Consider the following 16,025-nt stretch of genomic DNA (forward strand, 5'->3'; position numbering starts at 1 on the left):
GATGTCATTAAACATGATTTCCTCCCTCATCTTTACATCTATTTTCCTTGGGAACCAGGCATTACTTTCCCCTGGGTAACTTGTCCCTTTTAGTATGGATTTCCCCCCTCTGGAAACCCTGCTGTAAATTGATCCTACTCAAAGGTCACTGATACCTGTGTAACTGGGGTTTTATAAACCACAGGGACTGTCAGATGTTATTCCATGTATCACTTTGCAATTTTTTTAAAAAGTTCCAGTGACTCTGAAGACCAGAAAGCCTTCCTCTCCCGCCCCCCTTTTTTTTGTCTGTTCAGGTAGAGATTTGTGCCCCCCCTGAACTCTGAGGTTAAATTAAAGTGGAACTCAGTAGGAGTCAGACTCTGCCTGGTTTTAAGTGGAGCTATCTAGATGGTTATATGGCCCTGTCCTTGTATGTGAGTGCCATTCATTTTGCATGGGGTCCAGCAAAACTCATACATAAACAATAATAAATATTTTGGGTTTTTTTTCAGAGTTCCTTCCAGCTGAGGCTCTCAGAGTGCTTGGCACAGATTTTACGTTTCAAGTCGATTATGGTAATTCTGGAAGTTGAGGCAGAAAGCGCTGAAGTGGCAGACTGAGGGCTACCCAGGAAGTCAGTGGCAGCGCCAGGACACGTGGGTTCCCTCTCTTTACTCAAAGTCCCATGGCTTACACAGGATCAGGCTGCCTTGCCAAAGCGCTCCTTAATCCTGTGGTATCTGAAACTCTACCCAGTGTACAGAGGGCTTTACAAGCCTGGCCTGAGTGCGTTTCCTTTCTCCTACTGTTGGGTTTGGTGCCGTCCCTTTCGCACAGATTCTACCTAGGCCCGAGGCAGGAAAGCCCCGAGAGTGGGATCCTAGCTGCACTGAAGCCCAGCAGATCTCCCTTGGATTTTAGTGGGGCAGGAGTTCCTCTCTAGTGCTTCCTCTCCCCATGGCCCGCGTTTAGGTACCCTGGCTTTCGGACAGAGCTGAGCCAGCGGCAGGGCAGAGCAGGGCGTGTCGCTCAGCCTCGAGTCGCCCAGCGTCCCATTGTGCAAGCTCAGTGGGGGCTCCCCGCGGTGGCTAACACAGCGAGCGGGCTGGGCTGCGCTGGCGGCGAGCTTGCCCACTAGCTGCAGACAGTGCGGCTTTAAAGGAGACTCCCTCCAGATTTTTTTTTAGTCTAATTATAGCACAAGCCAATGAGCAGATCGGCTGCTGCTCCCCTCCCAGACCCTGCCTAGCGAGCGGGGCTAGGCGGCAACAGCAAGAGCGGCCGGCGCCCTCCCTGAAGGCAGCCCGGCAGGAACCGAGCTCCGCTGGCCGGGGGGATCGGACGTGCGAGGCTGCTCAGCTGGTGCCGGCGTTCGGACGCTTCAGCGAGCTCAGCTGGTGCCGGCGTTCGGAGGCTGCAGCGCTCGGTGCCCGAGCGGACTCAGACCCCCCCAGTCTCCTGCAGCTCGCAACTTCGCCCAGGGGCCGGTCCCGCTCCTGGGCACTGATTAGCGGGGGCGTGCTGCTGTCCCTGGCTTGGCTCTGCCCCCGGGGGGAATGTGGAAATGGCCGGTGACAGGAGCCCTGGGGTCTTGAGCCGGCAGCGTTTCGGGTTCTTGCTGCTAGCTGCGGCGGCGGCTACTGGGCTGTGCGGCGGGGTCTCTGCAGTCAAGTCTCCCAGCTGCCACGAAGTGAGGACAGCGTTTCAGATCCGGCAGATCGGCCCCCTCAAGCTGGTTCCCGATGTGCCCACTGCTGGTCAGTACTGTCCCCTTAACCCTTTCCCCCTCCCCAGCCACCCCGCGTTTGCACCAGGCTCCTTTGGGAGCAGGGACTCTGAAGTTTTCCCGCCTGGACACACTTTAAAACGTAAAGGAAACTTCTTTGGAAGTCTGGACAGAGGCTAACCAGCACCCAGACCCAGACCAACATCAAGACAAGGGGGAGACCTAAAGACCCCAAGCCAAAGAGAAGGAGGGTGGGAGGATGCAATGGAGTTTAAATAGATGCGGACAACAGCAGATGAACTTTCCTACAAATAGTTTAGAGACATGAACGCATTCGGGGATAGTGTCCCCTTTAAGAACTGGTTGAACTTTCCTCTTAGTCACCCTTGCACAGGTTAGGGGCAAAGTTGGGCAGATGATGCCAGTCCCATGCATTTTTCTCAGTGGAGGAAAGGGCAGAGATCTCAGGCCAAATAGGGGAGACAATGCCAACTAAAACTTAAATATACATACATTTTTGCTACAAAGTTTCCTGAAAGTTCATGACTCATTTTCACTGTGAAGAGCTCTTTACCCAGATCCTTTAGAAAGTTCCCTTCAGAAAGCATCTGAGTGTCTGACTGTTGTGGTCCATGTTTTTGTTTTTTTTATTTAAAAGCCACATCAACTTTTTTGGATGTCTGAGAAAGATTGAAGACCGGGAACAAAACAGAAATGTTTTCAAAATTCCCTCATAGCTAACAATACTAGATACTCTTTATCCTTGACAAGTCTTAGTGTTCTGATCTTTCCAGTTCCATTTTACACTCCTGTGTTTACTTCCAATAAGTTGTTATTGCAACAAATCTCAGAACTCAGTAAATCGCTGTGGCTCTCTGGATCTGAAAAGACTTCCAAATTCTCTTGGGTCCCTGCCACAGAAGAGGACATACATTGCTCTATGCTGTATGGCTAGGAACAGTATAGGTTTATAGGGCCCGTTTATTTCCTGACTTAACTTCATTGGAAAATTTGACCCATAGAGTTTTGTGGCTACACTAATGCAAAGTGGAACATTTTATAGCACCAGTTTTTAACTAGATCACAGGTAGGACAAAATTGGATACATTTGGCACATATTAAAATCAAAGGAAACTTTTTTATATAATTAGAAGTAGCAGCTGTGGTTTTGGTAGTACTTTTTTTTTTTAAAGGTGTGCTTATATAGTTCATTGATTGATTGTCTCCATACATCTGATTTCACTGAAATGTGTGAAAACAAGATCTGAGAATTTACTATTTGTTACCATGGTTTTTAACTTTAAAAAAATGTTGTGATGTCTGGGAAAGACTTAAGACTGCAACATTTTCCATAATCCATTACCTAGAAAATGGATTAATAATTGAGTCAATAGGGAGCTCTTTTAAGGATAAATTATAGTTTGTTTGTTTTTCTTTGCTTTCTCTAAGCAGATGTACTGTAATTTTCTAATTCAGAGGAAAGATGAATTAGGGGAAAGGTTAGGACTGTTCTGTTTAGAGAGGTGAATGAGGCAACATGGAGATATAGAATAATAAACTGAACCTAGCTTTTACATAGCTAATATTGTATCTAATATTTATCACATGTAAATTAATGAATGGTATGGAAAATATTGGTCAGGTGTTTCTATTTAGCTTTGCACACAATTTAAGAACAAACCTATTAAAAGATACTTTTTTTTACACAGTCCATAATTAACCTGTGGAACTCATCACCGGATATTGCAGAGGCAAAGAGTTTTGTAGTGTTCAATGATTAAACACTTAGATGAATTATCATCTATCTAACTAGACACTTATCATATCCATGTCTATAGTATGCCTGTGTCTTAAGAATATAATACAAAGAGGTAGGATCAAAAGGCATAAGGACTATCAACCCTTATATTTCAGGCCATAGGTCAACTATTAACTGCCTATGGTTAGGAAGTGACTAAGGCTATAGACATGCAATTGTGTAAATGTCCATTTAGGTTGGTTGGGTTTTTTTAAATCCCTTTCTCTAAATCATTTGGGGGCTGATCCAAAGCCCATTGAAGTGGAAAGACTCCCATAATCTTAACTAGGATTTGGATCAGGCCTCTGGGGCTGGCCACTCTCCTAGCGAGAATGCTAGACTAAATGGACTGTTCTGTTATTGCAATTTCTGTGTTGTATCCCACTGTGGAATCAGTGCAGACAATCATTTCCTTCTCCTTTGTAAAGCACTTTGAGATCTGTGGATAAAAGTTCTTGTGACACAAAGATTCATAGGAGCAGTGTTTTGAAAACCTGAGCTATTTTAGTAGTCTCTTGTGCTATAAAATAGTAGATACCAGGCGCAGGAAGGTGTTACAAAAGAGTCTGAGGGATACATATAAAAGCTGATAAAATGTGTGATGAGACTTGTTTGGACACGACCTGTTTTCTTGCTTCCTAAAATATGCCAGGTTAGCTTTGCAAAAGAAGCATTTCTTATACCTCTGTTTCCCTAGTGCTAGATTGTAACTTTCTAGTCTGCCCCATATAAAGGGTGGCTCACATCTTCTCCACCCCAGTAGCAGACCAATGAATGAATTGTGATCCGAAACACTCTAATTCTTCCCTTACTCCCTGCATGCTCTAGGGAGGAGAATACGTTGCTTCACCCCATTCTGTGGAGCAGCTTCTTCCCCCTGTGTGATAGGAAGCTACTCTTTGGCTGGTGGGCACAGTGTCAGGGCTCCCCACCTAACTGTCTGCAATGGGAAGTATGAGCCAAGTAGCACCTGTTCTTCATGCTGTTGCCAGACATCTTACAACCTGGGAGGGGCCAGAATGGTAAGGGGTGGGATGTCTTACATCTCAGCCATGCATGGGACTATCTAATCCCTAAGTATTTCAGAAAGTTTACGAGTTGGTGGATGACTGTCTCTGTGGGTAGAAATCAAAAAGCTGTTTCTGAAAGAAACTCTCCAAACTTAATGGAAAGCTTGCCTGTGAGTTTTCCATTCCCCCATGAAACTCCTACTATCGTAGGCAAAACGGGAGAAAGGGCATATGTTCAGAAGGAAGAGATGGCCTGTTGCTGTGCCTGTGCATGGTGAAGTTAGATTTCTCAGTGTAATGTCAAGTAGCAATCTGTTGTGATTTTTCAGAGGAGAGGTAGTCTCCATAGTGTGCTAGTTTCACATAGAATGTTGCTATTGACTAGCAAACTGTCTCAAAAATAAGCGACATACAGAAGAGAAGAGCTACAGATGTTTAAAAGTTAATGTGCTTTTAAACTTTGGCTGACATGGAGGTTTCTCTTTAATTAAGTTGGGGGAGGGAAGAAGTGCACAAAGGGCAATATTGATATTCTCTGTGCATTAAGTGTTCCCAACTCCCCCAGAAGTCTAACTCTGAACCGCTTAGCAATACCTTTTGTCAGGCTATAATGCCTTCTATCTTGTGTCCTCTTAATTAAGTATGAAACTATTTTTCAGTACATCAGTTCTTCATTTGGTTACCTTTATGGTTGTAGGGTTTTCTTCCCCCTAGCAGGAAACCACAAATTATTTTTACAGTGACCACCTCTTTCTTCTATTATTTGACATTCATATTGTGGTAGCACTTTTAGGCCTCAGTCAGAATTGCGGGCCTCATTGTATTAGCGCCGTATGAACACACAGGATGACAGTCCCTTTTGCAAAGAGTTTACAATCTAATTAGACTGTACACAGCAGAGGATAACACACACTAGGAGGGAAAGGGGTGAGGTGAGAGGAACAGTAAGCAGGTCATGCAGTCATAGAGGGCCCGATCCAACATGTATTGAAACCAATGGAAAGAGTCCCCTCTGACTTCAGTGGCTTTGGATCATGCCCTGTGTGCACAGCTGGATAGTTCTGAATCATCTGAATGGGTTTTTGTTTGGTTTTGCTTTTTAAAATAAATATTGTCTCCCTTTGACCTGGCCAGCTGTAGTTGGCTGATTTCTTGTAGGCATCACAAAAGAGATATGATGTGATGGACTTTACAGTTCAGTTCGGGGAAGGTTCATCTCAAATATCTCCTCTTAGTAAGAGACAACCGTGTCATTTTTACTGGTACATATTTTTTATGAAGCTTGTAAAGAGATGTAAAATATGGGCCCAGTCCTGCCATATTTGGGTTGTCAAACATTCCCTACCAGTAGAAGGGAGAACCCTACCTGCCCATAGAAGTGTGATGTCAACACTCCTCCTTTTTACCCACGGATCCCACCACCAAAACAAAACATTTCACTGTACACACAATTTACTCCCTGTGGGGAGGATAAGAGAAGGAATAAGACCCATGTGACAGATGTTAGTCACATTGCTTAACCTACTATGGGAAGGTGCTCAGATACTACAGTGCTGAGGGTAGTGCAAGAACCCGAACAGACTAGAAAGCACTTAAAAATCTGAGATGCACCTTTGCATATCAGGCTAAGGGAGGGTGTGGGATGCCTAAGGGGAGCTATTTTCCTTCTACAGGTGGTGCCTGTTAAACTAATAATAAAACTAATTTTTTATATCTTAAAGCACTTTCCAGACTATGGGCCATATCCTCATGTAGTATAAATGGGTGTAGCTCCACTGAAGTCACTAATTGTAGTCCCTGTTAATGACTTCAGTGGAACTCTGCAGACTTACACCACCTGAGGATCTGGCCTTATACAGTATATGCAGTACACACATGAGTCGTTTCCTGACTGAAATTCAGTTACGTGTAGATTAGAGGAAGGGAGACTGCATGCTGCACAATAGTGTGGAGAAGGGAAATTTTTGGCCAAGGACATCTGAGCAAACCACTACCTTATGAAAAAATGTCTTGAACTCGTTAAGGGCCATTCACTGCAGAGAGGGCTTCTGTTTTTAAGTTGTCATCTGAAAGACTCACTTGCAATGATCTATACTAGTCATATTCTAAAGGGAGCTGTTGGGGATTTTCAGGAGTTTCTTATTCAAATTACTCCAAACTGAGGCCTGGTCTACACTAGGACTTTATGTCGAATTTAGCAGCGTTAATTTGACTTAACCGTGCACCCGTCCACACCAAGAAGCTAATTAGTTCGACCTAGAGGGCTCTTTAGTTCGAATTCTGTACTCTTCTCCGACGAGGGGGGTAGCGCTAAATTCGACATGGCTATGTCGAATTAGGCTAGGTGTGGACGGAAATCGACCTTAGTAGCTCCGGGAGCTATCCCACAGTGCACCACTCTGTTGACGCTCTGGACAGCAGTCCGAGCTTGGATGTTCTGACCAGCCACACAGGAAATGCCCAGGGAAAATTTGACACGCTCCGGCGCCTTGTGGATGTTCTGCAGGACCGCAGGCAGGAGGACAGAGCCCCCCTGCACTGTATCTGCAACCGCCCTCTCCCGCCACAAAGTCCCAAACCCCCCTCACCCAAAGTAACAAGAAGGAGGGGCAACAGGGGCCGTGAAAACTGTCACTGCACCCCTGCAGAGTGCACAAATACAAGAAGGCTCTCATTCCCTAAATGTTGAGAAGTCCTTCCCTTCCTGGCTCACTGAAGCCCCAATCCCAGTTTCATCCCCTAACTGTGTAGTTGATTATTAAAAGTAGTTTGCTGTTAATTACTATTTCTGTCAAGTTTTTCTACAGAAGACTGTCTGTGAAGGGGGGGGGGAAGGGGTTGTTAATTGCATAGGACAGTCACCTTTACCAGGGTACAGACACGGGGGCAGGATCAACAGCAGGTCACACACACAGTGCAGTCAGTAGGCACCCTGGTCGGTCTGCGAGGTGTTTTCCATGTTCTGTGTGGGTGGGGGGTATGTGACTTTGTGGCATGGGAGGGCGGTTACAGAACTTATGCAGCGGTCCTTGTCCCGGACCACAGAGCCACGCAGCAGGGGAATCTGTAACCGTCCTCCCCCGCCACAAGGTCACATAGCCCCCGCACACAGAGTCCCGAAAAGGAGGGATGGCAGGCTCCGTTGAAACAACCAGTCCGGCACTGCAGACCGCTCTAGGAGCAGGAGCCTATCATTCCTCGAGTGTAGAAGCGGTGTTAACATCACTGCACCACCACAGTGTGCGTCCCTGTTTCAACTCTTTAACGCAAATTCATTAATAAAGAAAACGTTGTTAATTAACAATGTTCCATTAACTTTATTTTTAAACGTGTGTTGGAAGGGGGGAAACGTGGTGAACGGGGTATGTAACCGCAGAAGAAAGTCAACAGTAACTGAAGCAGGGGCAGGTTCAGCTTCTCTGTAAAGAAACTGAACAGTCACAGGTTACCCTGCTCCCTGAGGAACCTAGCTTTCAAAGCCTCCCGGATGCACAGTGCTTCCCGCTGGGCTCTTCTACTTGCACGGCTGTCTGGCTGAGCATAATCAGCAGCCAGGCGATTTGCCTCAACCTCCCATCCCGCCATAAAGGTCTCCCCCTTGCTCTCACAGAGATTGTGGAGCACACAGCAAGCTGCAATAACAATGGGGATATTGGTTTCGCTGAGAACCGAGCGAGTCAGTAAGCTCCTCCATCTCCCCTTGAGACGTCCGAAAGCACATTGAATGATGACAGGTTTCAGAGTAGCAGCCGTGTTAGTCTGTATCCGCAAAAAAAACAGGAGTACTTGTGGCACCTTAAAGACTAACACATTTATTTAAGCATGAGCTTGCGTGAGCTACAGCTCACTTCTTCGGATGCATAGAATGGAACACACAGGCAGGGGATATTTATACATACAGAGAACATGAAAAGGTGGAAGTATGCATACCAACAGGCAGAGTCTAATCAATTGAGATGAGCTATCCTTAGCAGGAGGGAAAAAACTTTTTGAAGTGATAATTAAGATGGCCCATAGAAGGTGTGAGGAGAACTTAACATAGGGAAATAGATTCAATTGGTGTAATGACCCAACCATTCCCAGTCTTTGTTTAGGCCACAGTTAATAGTATCTAGTTTGCATATTAATTCAAGTTCAGCAGTTTCTCTTTGGAGTCTGTTTTTGAAGTTTTTTTGTTGCAAAATTGCCACCTTCAAGTCTGTCACTGAGTGGTTAGAGAGGTTGAAGTGTTCTCCCACTGGTTTTTGAATGTTATGATTCCTGATGTCAGATTTGTGTCCATTTATTCTTTTGCGTAGAGACTGTCCGGTTTGGCCAATGTACATGGCAGAGGGGCATTTCTGGCACATGATGGCATATATCACGTTGGTAGATGTGCAGGTGTACGAGCCCCTGATGGCGTGTCTGATGTGATTAGGTCCTATGATGGTGTCTTGAATGGATATGTGGACAGAGCTGGCATCGGGCTTTGTTGCAAGGATAGGTTCCTGGGTTAGTGTTTATGTTGTATGGTGTGCAGTTGATACATCCGTATTTGCTCCAATCCCTCAGACAGAGATAAACACCTACCAGATCTCTATCAAGCATTCTTAAACCTACAATACCCACCTGCTGAAGTGAAAAAACAGATTGACAGAGCCAGAAGAGTACCCAGAAGCCACCTACTACAGGACAGGTCTAAAAAAGAAAATAACAGAACACCACTAGCCATCACCTACAGCCCCCAACTAAAACCTCTCCAGCGCATCATCAAAGATTTACAACCTATCCTTAGAGATGATCCCTCACTCTCACAGATCTTGGGAGACAAGCCAGTCCTCGCTTATAGACAGCCTCCCAACCTGAAGCAAATACTCACCAGCAACCGCACACCATACAATTAGTGGGGACTGCAGGAACTGTGGGATAGCTTCCCACAGTGCACCACTTCCAATGTCGACGCTTGCCCCGTTAGTGTGGACTCACAAAGTCGAATTAGTGTCCTTAGTGTGGACACACAAATTCGACTTCATAAGGTCGATTCCACAAATTCGAATTAAGTTAAATCGAACTAATCTGGTAGTGTAGACATACCCTTGAGGGAAGGTTGGGATGTTTTCCCTGCTACCAGTGGAATCCACTCACTTTGTGCTCCTAAAATTTGAATGAAGAGCCTATGATTCCAGGGCATCAAGATATTTCAAATCTGATACTTAGACCCCACAAGGTACCCATACCTTCCACATCTGGGGCTACTAGTAAGTGATGTATTGTGAGACTAGGAATTTATTTTTAAATTCCATTTGCATGCATGCTGTTTTTTACATTCCCATATTTTATAAGCTTTTCTGTGGAGCTAAGAATCATAGTATCTGAATGTCACCTGAACACGAGGTGGTATCCTTCCAGTTTTACAGGTGGGGAAACTGAGGCAAAAGGTAAGCAACATGCCTACTTTCACATCATGAAGTGGTGGCCCAGTCAGAAACAGAAGCCAGATCTCCTGATTTCCAGTTCAGTCCCTTAGCCACAAGAACATCCTTCCTCTCCAAAGGCTCCCTTTTTTCTCCTTTAATCCTGTTGACTAGCATGTTATTATGGAAATAGTCCCATTGATTTCACTGGGGTGATTCCCAGAAAAAAGTACCGCATAGTGTGAGTAATGATGGAAGAAATGGGATCTAAATCTATACACTATTTATGAAAAGTACCTTTGGAGGGATAGTTACTCTGGTAATTTGTTACCTCCCAAATGGTTGTCTTGCTGTATGTTATGAAGGAATATCTAAATATCTTCCTTGTCATGCTCACTCTTATTTCTCTATTACTTGTAACACACACAGGTTGCACAGCCCATGCTCATGGACTGGTATTTGTCCTAATTACAACTTCTTTATCCTTCTGAGCCTGATGTTGCACCTTTAAATTGGTAAATTAGTCTATTACCATGGATACACACTGAGTATCCAATAGCAAGATCAGGCATGAGTTAACAATTTACTTTATGCATTCACATGAAAATTGATTCTCTTTCTGAATAGCTATAAGAAATACATAGATTCCTATCAATAACTGCTTGCTGCTACAGTATACACATTTGGCTGGAACAGCTTCAAGTGAAATCTGTGACAAAGCTTCCATTCAGTTAAGTGGGAGCAGGAGCTGTCTGAGAATATCCGTTAAATGTACCTTTTTTAAAATTATAAAATGGGTCATGCACTGCTTTATTTTCCTGTTTGCTCCTTTTATTACTGCTCAGCTCTTTATTTCTCTCATCTTAATGAGAACTGTGTAATTCCCACTGCTAAAGGCACGGTACTGAAACACAGTTTGTTCGCAGCAGCATTCTGCCAGTCACTTATAACTCTGGCGTGTGCCAGATGCCAAATGTACTCATTTCATTGGCCCTGGAAAGTTTTGCCACATCAGAATGAGTGACTGAAATTATCAATTCTGGATCATAATTTATATTCAAGTTTACTCTTAACTCTGATATTTGATCCTAGTTGGGGTTGGTCCTGCTTTGAGCAGGGGGTTGGACTAGATGACCTCCTGAGGTCTCTTCCAACCCAAAACTTCTATGATCCTGTGTGTCCAAATTCATCAATGATGTAGTGCCGCTGAAATCAATAGCTTTGTACCAGGGATATATATGAGGAGTTGTGGCTGGTGCTGAAGCCTGATTTCATTAATGCTTAGAAATGATGCAGACGTTTTAGGTGAATTTAATAAACCTTTCCTTTCTGTTTACTTACATGATCTCATAGTTTTCTGCAGAAAATCTCTGCAATCGCAGTTGGCTAGCCAATGCTCCCAGCTGGTGCTTTGTTGTACAGTATGTCACCTTTTCCTAAAGTATGTAAAATTAATGTGTACACTAGATACACACTTGGCTTCTTCCTAGTGGTTTAAGGCACGGATTCTGGCCCAGACTCGTGCCATAGTTGATAAAGCTCTGAACTGTGTCTCACCAGACCTGGTTTCTATTCTCAGCTCTGCTGCTGTCCTCCTGGGTGACTGTGAGCAAGTTGCTCTGTGATTCAGTTTTCCCCACTGTAAAATGAGGATAATGATACTTCTTTGGTGAAGTGCTCTGAGCTCTGCAGAGGAAAGCAGCTATAAAAGATCAAGATAGAGCTAGCTGGCAGGCAGGGTGTCTCCTGAGGTCTCTTCATTCCTCCAGCAAATTCCTTCTTTGTGCCCCATCTCCATAGCAGCCAGAGATTAGACTAGATCCCTGATCAATGGGAGAATGAATCTGAGGTCCTCCCATCCACCAACTTTCCCTCTTAGGTGGGAAAACAGCTCAGGTAAGGCAGCAATTATTCCAGAGGCCTCAGCAGTCTGCTTCAGATTGCTGCTACTGCACCTGCTTCCCTGCTGCTTCAGAATGACTGCCCTTCAGCAGCCTAACAGACGTTTTGGAGCATGAGCTTTTTTGGGTGAATATCCACTTCGTCGGATGCATGTAGTGGAAATTTCCAGGGGCAGGTATATATATGCAAGCAAGAATCAGGCTAGAGATAACAAGGTTAGTTCAATCAGGGAGGATGAGGCCCTCTTCTAGCAGCTGAGGTATGAAAACCAAGGGAGGAGAAACTGGTTTTGTAGTTGGCAAAGCCATTCACAGTCTTTGTTTAATCCTGAGCTGATGGTGTCAAATTTGCATATGAACTGAAGCTCAGCAATTTCTCTTTGAAGTCTGGTCCTGAAGTTTTTTTGCTGCAGGATGGCCACCTTAAGATCTGCTATTGTGTGGCGAGGGAGGTTGAAGTGTTCTCCTACAGGTTTTTGTATGTTGCCATTCCTAATATCTGCGTATATCTGCCTGCAGCTCCTAGGATCTGTGATGCTCCCTCCATTACTCTTCTCAGCTAGCATTCCAATCTTCCACTAGAATTGCGAACCTCACCAGGTTTGTTGTAGAAACAGGCAGGACTCCTGCCAGTGGCAATATTTTCCTTTCTCTCCCTCTGCTTCCCCAACCCCTTAATAAATCTCCTAGCTGACATGGGACCAACTGCCCACTCTGTAATGCCTCCCCCCCAGCAACCCATGTACAGTCCATAAGCAGAGAATCTGTTTGTATTTGCTTAGTTCCTCATCAGGATGGAATTGTTGTGCCACAGACAGATGGACATCTCCAGCCTCCTATCCCTGAGCCTCAGAAAAACAGCAATATCCTCAGTGATTTGTATGAACGTTTGGTTCAGGTGAACAAAAAGTGACTCTGTTTTAGTGATTCAGATCAGATTCTCCTCTAAACATAATAAAGGAAATAAATCCAATATAAAAAGAGAGGGACGGCATCAATCGTCTTTTATACTCAGGTTCATCTTCCTCAACTTCAGCAGAAGCTGAGGAATTTGACAAGTTCCCAGTGTTACAGAAAGGAAAGAGCAAATGGTCCTCTAGTTCAAGTCCATAATCCAAGAGTTATGAACAGTCCTCAAATTCTATAAAATTAAGAAATTTGGCTTTATTTATTTATTGCCTTTCGATGGAGTTGGGGTCCTATCAAGGATGTTGATCAATTGGAGAGGGTTCAGAGCAGAGCCATGAAAATTATCAAAAGGTTAGAAAACATGCCTGAGAGGCTCCATCTATTTAGTTTAACAAATAGAAGGTTAAGGGGTGAGTTCACTACAGTCTATAAGTACCTACATGGGGAACAGATATTTTAAAATGGGCTCTTCACTCATTCTAGCAGAGAAACATTTAACATGATTCAATGTCTGTAAGCTGAAGCTAGACAAATGTAGTCTAGAAATGGAGTGTACATTTTTAACAGTGAGTATAATTAACCACTGGGACATGTTACCAATGGTTATGGTGGATTCTCCATCACTGACCATTTTTAAATTAAGATTGGATGTATTTCTATAAGATCAGCTCCTAGGAATTATTCTGGATAAGTTCTATGGCGTTTTATACAGGAGGCTAAATGATCACATTGATCTGTTCTAGCCTTGGAATCTATAAACTTCCTTAGATTCCTTTGAAATTTCCTCTCAAAACCAATAAGAAAGCAAGTTCCTCATTCTCCAGCAGGTATACTTTGGATTTTAAGAAAGGAGCACTTTCTGAATTTAAGCATGACTGTTCAGGGGACGATATCCATAGCATCCATCCATATCCTCATTAATATTTGGAGTTCGTCATTTAAAAATAGATTAGCAGCCTGGACATTCAACCTGAGCAAGAGCAACTGAAAGGAAAAGGGATAAGAAAACCAAGGATAGCAGCTGAATGGCTAGATAGTATTTCTCTTCATGTTCAGAAAAGGGACTTTGTATCCCTTTATATTCAACACTTGAAGCAGACCTAAGGTACGTCTACACTACGGGACTATTCCGAATTTGCATAAACCGGTTTTGTAAAACAGATTTTATAAAATCGAGTGCGCGCGGCCACACTAAACACATTAAATCGGTGGTGTGCGTCCATGGTCCGTGGCTAGCGTCGATTTCTGGAGCGTTGCACTGTGGGTAGCTATTCCCTAGCTATCCCATAGTTCCCGCAGCCTCCCCCGCCCCTTGGAACTTCCGGGTTGAGATCCCAGTGCCTGATGGGGCAAAAATCATTGTCGCGGGTGGTTCTGGGTAAATGTCGTCAGTCACTCCTTCGTCTGGGAAAGCAACGGCAGACAAGCATTTCGCGACTTTTTCCCCTGGATTGCCCTGGCAGATGCCATAGCATGGCAATCATGGAGCTTGTTTTGCCGTTTGTGACTCTCACCGTATGTGTACTAGATGCCGCTCACAGAGGCGATTCAGCAGCGCTACACAGAAGCATGCTTTTGCTTTTGCATGACAGCAGAGATGGTTACTAGCCATATTGCACCATCCAAACCCTTCCATAAATTGGAACTGAGGATGATCATGGCTACCAGTCCTTTTGTACCATTTGCTGCTAGTGCCCCTGGCCAATCAGCAAGGCGCAAAAGCCAAGATTGGTTACTAGCCATATTGCACCTTCCATCGTTTTGTACCATTAGCTGCTGTCAGAAGTGCCCCTGGCCGATCAGCCAGGGGCGCAAAAGCAAAAATTGGGAATGACTCCCTGAGTCAATCCCTCCTTTTTGGTATCTAAAAATAGAATCAGTGCTGCCTAATATAGGCAAGTGTGCTAGAGAACCACCGTATCATAGAACCAGAGAGCACAGCTGCTCTGTGTCAGAGCCTGCAGAAATTATCTGTATGCTATTCACAGGGGGTGCTCCTGTAACAACCCCACCTGTTGATTCCGTTCTTCCCCCAGCCTTTCTTGGCTACCGTAGCATTGTCCCCCCACTTGTGTGATGAAGTAATAAAGAATGCAGGAATAAGACACAGTGACTTGTTAGTGAGAAATGAGTGGAAGGCAGCCTCCAGCTGCTATGATAGTCCAGACAGGACATTAAGCAGTGTGTAGGAGAGAAGCCCAGCATCCCACTGCTAGTCCAGGGGCAACTGAATCTTTTCTTTACACATGAAGGGTGGGGGCTGATGGAGCTCAGCCCCCTGTTGCTATGATGAGGATGGTTACCAGCCATATTCCACCATCCATCCACCAGAAAAAATTAGGGCCAATAGGCTGATGACGAGGACGGTTACCAGTCCTTTTGTACCATCAGCTGAAGCTGATCATGAGGATGGATTTCCAGCTTTTTGCACGATCAGCTGATGCTGATGATGAGGATGGATTTCCATCATATTGTACCATCAGCCGCCCATGGCGGGGGGGGGGGAGCAAGGATGTTGGTGTTGAGTGCTGCACTATCGCATCTATCTGCAGCATTCAGTAAAGATAGGGTGACATGTAAAAGAGTCAGAGGATTGTTTTACCTTTCGCTTCTGGGGGTGGGTGGGGGGTGGGTGAGTAGATTGCCAAGCTATGCCCTGACCCGCGGACAGTGTGTTTGACCCTAGAAGCATTTGGAGCTCAGCCAAGAATGCAAATAATTTTCGGAGGCTGCAGGAACTGTGGGATAGCTTCAGTCCTCCAGTCCATGAGCGTCCATTTGATTCTTTGGCTTTCCGTTACGCTTGTCACGCTGCAGTGCGCTGAGTCCCTGCTATGACGTCTGTCTGGAGATTTTTAAAAAAGGATTCTGAATTTCATCTTCTGTAACGGAGCGCTGATAGAACGGATTTGCCTGCCCTTACAGCGATCACATCCGCATGGTCCATGCGGGAGCTCTTTTTTTAATTTGATTTCGGACTGCATCGCCACCCGTGCTGATCGGAGCTCCACGCTGGGCAAACAGGAAATATTCAAAAGTTCGCGGGGCTTTTCCTGTTTACCTGACCACTGCATCCGAGTTCAGATTGCGGTCCAGAGCGGTCACTGGTGCACTGTGGGATAGCTCCCGGAGGCCAATACCGTCGATCAGCGTCCACACTAACCCTAATCCGATATGTTAATACCGATACTGGCGTTACTCCTCTCGTTAGGGAGGAGTACAGAAACCGGTTTAAAGAGCCATTAAAATCGATATAAGGTGCCTCCTAGTGTGGACGGTTGTGGCGTTAAATCGGTTTTACGCTCC

The 16,025-nt window shown here is 44.9% G+C and overlaps 1 protein-coding gene across 7 annotated transcripts in view; it reads left to right on the forward strand.

Moving 5' to 3' along the window:
- Positions 1–738: 738 nt before the first annotated feature.
- The window catches only part of LOC120371739 (glypican-5-like), a 627,960-nt gene continuing 612,673 nt past the window's right edge, over positions 739–16,025 (forward strand). For 3 of the 7 annotated variants that reach the window (XR_005584553.1, XM_039487907.1, XM_039487906.1), the window contains exon 1: positions 739–1,739. Coding sequence is in view for 6 of the 7 variants with exons in the window: in XM_039487907.1 (XP_039343841.1) it covers positions 1,547–1,739 (193 nt within the window). In the remaining variant the exon portion in view is untranslated. The remainder of the gene's footprint in view (positions 1,740–16,025) is intronic. The other 4 variants (XM_039487909.1, XM_039487910.1, XM_039487904.1 and 1 more) reach the window with 3 other exon arrangements.

The sequence above is a fragment of the Mauremys reevesii genome, linkage group 9, assembly GCF_016161935.1.
Source record: "Mauremys reevesii isolate NIE-2019 linkage group 9, ASM1616193v1, whole genome shotgun sequence".
Lineage (NCBI taxonomy): Eukaryota > Metazoa > Chordata > Testudines > Geoemydidae > Mauremys > Mauremys reevesii.